The sequence below is a fragment of the Mus pahari genome, chromosome 4 (genome assembly GCF_900095145.1).
Source record: "Mus pahari chromosome 4, PAHARI_EIJ_v1.1, whole genome shotgun sequence".
Taxonomy (NCBI): domain Eukaryota; kingdom Metazoa; phylum Chordata; class Mammalia; order Rodentia; family Muridae; genus Mus; species Mus pahari.
The window spans coordinates 133411926-133420459 of NC_034593.1; the positions used below are offsets into that span (position 1 = coordinate 133411926).

The following is an 8534-nucleotide window of genomic DNA, read 5'->3' on the forward strand; positions in this document are numbered from 1 at the left end:
GGTTTCTCTGTGTAGCCCTGGCTGTCCTGGAACTCACTCTGTAGACCAGGCTGGTCTCGAAATCAGAAATCCGCCTGCCTGTGCCTCCCGAGTCCTGGGATTAAAGGAGTGTTCCACCACACCCAGCCTCAGCACAGCTTTTATTGAGCACATAATATTCTGCTTCTCACCTTAATTTAATTTGTTTTGAAGCAAAATTCTTTTTTTTCTAAGCCTATTATTCTTTTTGTATTTTTAATATTTATTTTATTTTTTACTTATGTGATGTGCATGTGTGTGTATGGGAGCCTGAGAAGGCCAGAGGATCGCATTGGGTTCCCTGTAGCATGAGATAAAGAGGCAGTTGTGAGCTACCAGAGGTGTGGCTCCTCCGGAAGAGCAGCAAGTGCTCATAACCAAGTTATCTCCAGCCCACGTCCATTCTTTCTTGCAGAATTACTATTCTAACGGTTACTCTTAAATTACTTCAGCTCATGCTGGCAATTATCTTTGATATTTTGGTCTTAAAAATTTGTTTGCATGGTGCTGAAAAGGTGACTCGACAGTTAGAGCGCTTGCTGCCCTTCCAGAGGTTCAATTCCCAGCATTCACATGGGGCTCACAACATCGAGAACTCTGGTACTAGGGACTCTGAAATCATTTTCTCAGCTCCAGGGGCACCAGGTGTGCACAAGGTGCACAGACATACATGCAAGCGAAACACACCCCATAAAAAGGTTTTACGATTTGGTTTTTACATTTCATTTACTTATTTTGTGCGTGGGGTGTGGATATGAATGCTCATTTGAGGTCAAAAGACAGCTTCTCTCCTTCCTCCTCGTGTGTCCAGTGGATGGGTCTTCCGGTCCTCATCTTTGAGCCATAAAGCTCCTTACTCAGCGAGACATCTTCCAGCCCTCCCCCGGCCTCCGTGTGCTACACGCATAGATATGAATGTAAACAGATGCTGTATTGGCTCCATTTTAGTTATTTAAGATTTATTTTATAGGCGTGTTTTGCTTGCATGTCTGCACACGTGCTTCACATGTGTGCACGTCTGTGGGAGCCAGAAGAAGGTATCAGAACCTCTGTACTTGAAGCTACAGACAGTTGTTGGCAGCCGCGTGGGTGCGTGCTGGGGATTGAACCCGGGCGCACGCAGGAGCACAGCCCTCTTCACCTCTGAGCTGTCTCTCGCTCATTGACTGGATCTTAATGATAATGTACACCACGGTCTCATGTTCAGTATTTTATCCCCAAGACTTTTGTTGCTGGTTGTAATAATAACCTTTCTCTAGAACCTGTTATTTTTCTTGCAAGTACCCTAGACAAAAGACAGAAGCGGGCAGAGGATGCGAGGAAACAATAGTTTTCCCCTCTAAATTGCCTGCTGTGGATTTTCAGGAAGGCGGACATCACGTAAATAAAGGCACAGCTGCTGGGCCAGTGAAAACTGAGGAGTGACACCGAGGAGTCAGAGCCAGCCCAGGCCTTCAGTGGAGGGGGCGTAGCTAGCTTTCCTTTAGGGAATTCCCTCCACTCCAGAACTATGAAGGGTCACCTGCAGCGCCTTCCCTTTCCTCTTTTCTACACATTTTGCTTTTATGTTACTTTGGACCTGCCCCCGGATTTGGGGGCAAGAAGATAATTTGCTTTGAGACTTCTGTTTGTAAAGCCCGTCTTCCAAGTTAGAAGCCTGTCGTGTTAGTGAAGGTATGGGTACTGCCCCCTGCGCTTGCGCCCCTTCCCCCCATCTCTGCCAGTGACCGCAGCTGGATGAGCGAGGGTCTCAGCACAGGAGAGGGCTTCAGGCTTTCACAGTCTTCTCTACTGGCTTTGTGTTTGGGGCTTTTGAGAAACAATGGGTTTGCTATTGAGAAGAATACTGGGTGCCTTGGTGAGGCCAGTCTTCCCCTTGCAGAGGCAGCTGTAGAGTTAATAAAGTTGTTGATAGTCTACATTCTCCATGAGGGATACATTTGGGGCAGGGCTTCCTTTTCTTACAAGGTTGTAACCTTTGTAAGGTCACAGATGATAGTTCTCGTTCTTAGGTCCCGGTAGAGCACCTGGCACTCACAGTCACCTACCATAGCTCTATTAAGTAAAGAGAAAATTCTGCTGGCCCGAAACATGGGGGAAAGTTAAGTTTCTTAGTAGCCACCGCCCTCTGACACGGTTTTAGCAGCCTTAGTTGTCTATGTTTCCCTTCATTCTCTTGAAAACAGGCCGTCACAGTGTAGGCAAAGCCAGAGCTTCTCCTTCACGGCTAAGATCAGCCATTTTCCTTACAAGTTTATAGGAAAATGTTTCAGTATCAGTCGTTTAAAAGATAGTGACATTGATTTTTTTCAGAAATTGAGTTCTTAGTTTAATGTAAAATAATGATTTAATTGGTTTCTTGAGTATTCTTTCAAGATACTGTGTAAAAGTGGAGTTTGAATAGAGTCCTGACTGAGCAAAAGAAAGATAGGTTTCCCTCCAGACTATGGGGTGCTGCGGATTCCTTGGCAAACCTTCAAGCCCAATGGGGATAGCATAGAGGATGATGGGAAGAAAGCGAGGAAGCAGCAAGATAAGATCACATGACCTCTGTTCTCCCCTGGTACCAGGCACGTAGCTGGTACACAGCGTATACATGCAGGCACAACACTCATACACAAAGTAAGTCTTAAAAAATGCAATAACTAGAAATGTTTGAATAAAGTAAAAGTTGAAATATAGCTGTAAGTAAAATATCTTTGTAAAATGTTGGGAATATTAAGTCTGAAAAACTGGGTGTGTATATATCATTCTTAAGTTCTTTTCTTTTGTTAATAAAGCTTCATTCTGAGTTGCAATGTTGATGTCATTACTGACTTAAGCCCCTTGTCTTAGTGAGGGAACTCTAAGGGGAAGCCGAACAGAATAAACAAGCAGGAGCTAGCTAATGTGGAGAACTTTCAATAGCTACAGCTGAGCATTCTACAGGCTATTTCATATGCAGAACCTTAGACAAATACCCCCTTCTAAGTAAGCAATGTAAGCCTTGTTTTGTATGAAGTCCCCTGTGCCTGTCACCTTCTGTACAACCATGCTAGCAGATAGAATGTGGCTTGTCTCAGAGGAAAATAGTTTAAGAATGAAGAATGTTATTTGAGGTTGTCACATCTCTAACCAGAATTGGGAAATAAGATATCTGTGCTATTTCCAGGCTCCCCCCCCCCAAAAAAAAATGAAGACTGTTAGTAGCTAACGCTGTATAACCCTCAGGTAACCGTCGGCCAGGCCTAGTATTCATGTGTTTTATCAAAGTGAAATTTGGGCTGCTTGGTAAACGTTGACACCTGCTAACTACTGTAAAACAGCCCACTAAGGTCAGAGCGATCACTTTAGCTGCCTTTGCCTCGGCTAGATGTCTGTACAAGGGAGCTTCTTGTTTCCCCGCTGTTTACACACTGTGCCTTGCCTGCTTTTTGCTGTAGTCTTTAATTCGAGAGAAGCTACTTGCTTAGAATTAGAGCTAGATAGCAATTAACTTGCACAGAAAATTAATCAACGTTGGGAGTTTGATGGGGAGTGTTACTATTTAGCATAACGTAGCACCACTGAATGTTGTACTACATTGTACGCCTAATCCTAATTATATGTGGTAGTAGAAAAATTACTATGGAATACTTTCAGTAGAACGCATGTCTCTGTTAAGTGCATGTCTGTAGTTGATTATTCAATGGCTTCATTGTCTGCTCTGTCTTTTTAAGGCCACTGGCTGTCACTAAAGTGCATGTATTGTTCATTTCTAGTGCAACGCTTAACTGTCAAAGAACCCAGAGACAGTTTGTGTCTGGAGCAGTTGTCTTCTCTGAATTACTTGAGGCGAAGGAAAGAGCGACCGTGTGTATTAAATCTGAGCGGTACAGATTCATCAGGGGTGCTGAGGCCAAGGCAGGCCGGATTAGACAGTCCACTGAGCAACCGCTATGCAGGAGACTGGAGCAGCTGTGGGGAGAGCTACTCTTTAAATACAAGAGAAAGTGTCAAGGAGTTGGACTATGATGATGGTCCCTTAGAGGATGGAGAAAGTAGACACTATGGCAAAATGGATGGAGCAGAAGTCATGTCCGCACAACAAGTCCCCATGTCAGGAGGGTGCACGTTTCAGACGTACTTGACGGTACAGACCATTGAATCCACGGTGGATCAGAAAGCTAACCTCAGAGATCTGCAAGAAAGCATTGATACTTTGATTGGCAATCTGGAACGTGAGCTCAACAAAAACAAGCTGAACATGAGCGTTTGAGATGGAGGGCTTGATTTATTTGTGATGATGTCATCAAGTTTCATGTCAATCCTTTTTCTGGGGATATATATTGGAACCTTAAGTTAATTTCTAATAAGTTCATGCCATTCAATGATAAACACTATTCATTAATATGGTTATTTTACTTATGAACTGAGCTGTTCTGGGCATAAAGGTAACCAGACCTTGGGGGGATATATTAATAAACCTTGCCAATTGTATGAGGGGACATGCAGATGTTTGTCAGGGTCGGGTACGTTATTACCCCGCCAAGGCTTCGGCGAGAACTGTTTCTTATGTAGGTGGAGACAGATGTTTTCTGCAGAGGACAATGCAGCTGGACAGGCTGATTTGCAGAGTCCCTGTGCAATGTCATTTGGTCATATTTCATTTGCAATATGAATGCTGCTGCTATAAGAAAAAATTTTATAAATGTAAAATTATACAGGTATTAATGTATTTTGTATTAACATTTGGTAATTATTTAAGCTTATAAAAATTAAATATTTTTATGGTTCTGAGAATATGTATATATTTATAACTTCATTATGTGTATAGGATTTAGGATGAGGGAAGGGGTTGGTTATAGCATTCCAAATATTTTAAAAATAAGGCCAAAGTTATTAGCTTAAAAATATCTTTTTTCAGGGAAAGAATGTTTAAAAGATAAGTTACATAAAGACCACTTGAATAAAAATGTACCGGAACTATTTGAGTAGAAGCAATATTCTACTTGCTTCTGTTTTTGCTTTGTAGACACAGTATCCCTATGGAAACTTGTATTTTATATTGAAGCCTCTCAGTTTGATAAGGGATCAAGTGACCCGATGCCTGCACTAGTGACTTAACGTGACTTATGCTTACCTGCTCTGTGCATCTGTCTGTCTCCTGTGATGCTCACCTGCTCTGTGCATCTGTCTCCTGTGATGCTCTAAGTATTTATTTATAGAGGCATATTTAACATGCTGACTTCACTAATTGCCCTTGTTTCTAAGGAAGTCATCTTGCCAGAATGTTACACATTACAAACTTTTTAAATGTATTTAAAAAAAAACTTTTATACTTAAAGGATGTGTAATTTTAGGAGTATAAATGAATATGAATTGCCAAGTATAAAGTGTGACAGCCATAAAAAAAACAAACAAACTAGTTTCTCACTGTTTTTCTAAATATTAAGGTACTTCTATGCAATACAGGTAACATCCAGGTAATTTGAAAGCCCACTAGTATGAAGAAAAATAACTATTTTTATATGAGACTTTCATGTTTTAAAACATTGTGTAACAAATACCAGAGGTGATGCAGGTATACATCTTGGGTAACCAAAGTATTTTCAAATGTTTTATAGAGAAAGCACCCGTGCTTTTTGTTTGTTTGATTGCTATGTCATATATAATACATAAATAAGTATAGGGGTGTAAGTGCTTTATTAAAATATTATAACAGTGCCATGTTATTGTAATTGATTTTAAAGATCACATTGATATTCTTGTTCTTGTTGTTGTTGTTGACAGACTTGTTTCAGCCCTGGCTGTCCTGGAACTTGCTTTGTAGACCATGCTAGCCTTTAACTCTGAGATCTGCCTGCCTCTGCCTCTGGAGTGCTGAGACTAAAGGTATGCACTACCACACCCAGGCCACTTTCATATTCCTAAAGAAGTTATCCATAAATATATAGAGCATTGATCTCTCCAAAATTAGAATTTTCTGGAGTCTGAGATACTTTAAGGCCAATTCTTACTTTATTTTTTGATGAGAATGGTTCTTGATCAGTCTCTGTTGCCTTGAGTATGATAAACATTTTTAAGGAAATCTCTGTCCGTCACAGCTACAGGCTTTTTTTTTTTTTTTTTTTTTTTTTTTTTTTTTTTTTCTTTAAAAAGAACTGCCTTTGCCACTTCCAGAATTGCCAAGTTTAGGTGCCTTTACTTAAAAACTTTTTTCTTAAATTACACTGTCTATTCGTGTGTGTGTGTGTGTGTGTGTGTGTGTGTGTGTAGGTGAGTAACATCTGGCATGTGTGTGGAAGTCTTAGGGATCAAACTCAGACATCATGCTAGGCAGCCAGTCCTTTACCCACAGAGCCGGCATTGACTGGAGCAAGTTGTCACTGACTTGTGTTCAGACGCACACCCAGCTTCTGGATCTTCTGTACAATTACAGCGATCCTGAAGAGCTTGCCAAGAGCCTAGGGTCCTGCATCTGAGCAAGGATGAGCAGGGTACTTTAGAGATCAACTTGGAGTCTCTCCGGTTCTCACGAAACCTTCATTTCTTCCCCATCCCTCATTTGGATTAGGCTTGTAGTCTCATATTGAAACTAGTCAGGAGCACTGGGGGCATTTCACGTTAGGTAGTAGTGATTCCGGTTGTGTAGTAAGTGAAGGCAGAGACAAGGTCACTCAGACAAGAGACACAAGAGATGTAGCAGCAGAGGTTAGGGCCTACGTGCCTGTGTAGCTTTATTAACTTACAAGGAGAATTATGGATATAATTTGATATAGGAGCCAGAAGAATCTGCTTGCAGGCTTTGTAGAAGGGAATGGCCATCAAAGAATCGGATGACCAGGCATAGTGGCACACACCTTCAATCCCAGTACTCTTGAGGCAGAATCAGGTGGATCTCTGAGTTTGTGGGCAGCCTGGTCTACATACCCAGTGCCAGGACAGCCAGGTTCCATAGACCTTGTCTAAAACAAAATAAAAATTCCCAAAGAGCAAACCAGTTTCTGTTAAAATGGTCTTTAGGTTAGATGTTATTCATAGCAGTTGTTATCTAAATGCTGTGTAATGGCACACACACATGCACACACATACACACATTGTCAGGATTCAGAAACAAAAGACTTCATAGCTCTTCTCTAGGTAATGCCACATCTCATGTAATAGCTGTCATGGAAAACAGCAGATTAGGTAGTTTTATATTAGGGACCCTAAAGGAAATAAATTTGGAGTGTATTTCCCAAACACGGTAATTTTATAATTTAAACCATCATTCTTTGAGTGCTTTAAAATGATAAAGTTGAATTGCCCTTTAAACTTAACAATCCTAAGGCATGAACATCATTGCAAGTTCAAGGCCAGCCAGGGCTATTTAGTGAAACCCTTTCTCAAAAAGGTCCCGCAAATCCTAATTTGGTTCCTGTTCACCTGAGCCCCAGCAATAAGGAGAAATGATCTTTGACCCTCATTTCCTGACCAGTTTGCAAAATCCATTTGGTTCATAGTTGATGAATGAGCCCTGCAAGTGAGAACCTTGGTTACATACTCACTTTGCCAAAAATTAACTGGCTAACTCAGGCAGAAAGGAAATCTTAAACCCACACTTCAGAAGCGGCGCTCTGACTGCTGACAGGCCTGTATGTCTTGCTCTTGGTGGTCTCACAGACGACTCTTCCTCAAGAAGCGCAGTGAGATCCGAGTTTTCTAAGGTATGCCTCAGTTTTTAAAATAGATTAAAAACAATTGGCAGTCTAGGGAGCCTGAAAGGGGCAGAAACAGGCTGGTCAACAGTGGCTGACAGGCCGGGCATGGTGGTGCATGCCTTTAATCCCAGCACTCGGGAGGCAGGTCATGCAGGGCTATACAGAGAATCCCTGTCTCGAAAAACCAAAAAAACCAAACAAACAAACAAACAAACAAACAAAAACCAAAAAGCAACAACAACAACAAAAACAGTGGCTGACAAGGCCATTCCTGGTCCTGATTCTGCTGTGGTGTGGCCACCGGGGCTCTGTATCATCGTTTCTGATATGGATTTCCCAACAAAGGTACCAGTTTCGTTCCAAGCCTCCAGGAGTTAGGAATTAACTGTATCTTTCCCCTAGACGAAGGTCTTACCCTTCTTGACACTTCAACACTTTAATACACAGTTTCTCATGTTGTGGTGACCCCCAACCATAAAATTATTTCATTGCTACTTCATAATCATATTTTGTACTTTTATGGATCGTGATGTAAATATCTGATATTCAGGATACGCAACTCCCAAAGGGCTTGGGACCCATAGGTCGAGAAATGCTGCAGCCTAAAGCGTATGGTGGTGAATTTTCTGGCTTCGAGGGAAGATCGGATGCTGAGCAGGCAGAACTGTCAAATGCCCACAACACTTCACTATTTGTCTTACCCTGTTGCTCCCATAGGAATCTTTTCTAGCCCCCCCCCCCCAATACTCTCCCATCAAAGATCTGGGTGTGGTAGATGCCAGACTGATGACAGTGTATTGCTTTCTCCCGTCCTTTCTGTGCTGCCCCTGTTCCCTCTGTGTCCAAAGTCCCTGT

General features: G+C 41.9%; 1 protein-coding gene across 2 annotated transcripts in view; it reads left to right on the top strand.

Annotated features, from left to right (window-relative positions):
* Positions 1-4718, top strand: part of Syde2 (synapse defective Rho GTPase homolog 2) — a 39691-nt gene extending 34973 nt beyond the window's left edge. Inside the window, exon 7 of one of the 2 annotated variants that reach the window (XM_021196672.2) lies at positions 3759-4718. In XM_021196672.2, coding sequence (XP_021052331.1) covers positions 3759-4255 — 497 coding nt within the window. In that variant the 3' untranslated portion in view covers positions 4256-4718. The remainder of the gene's footprint in view (positions 1-3758) is intronic. The other variant, XM_029538068.1, reaches the window with a different exon arrangement.
* The last annotated feature ends 3816 nt before the right edge of the window (positions 4719-8534 follow it).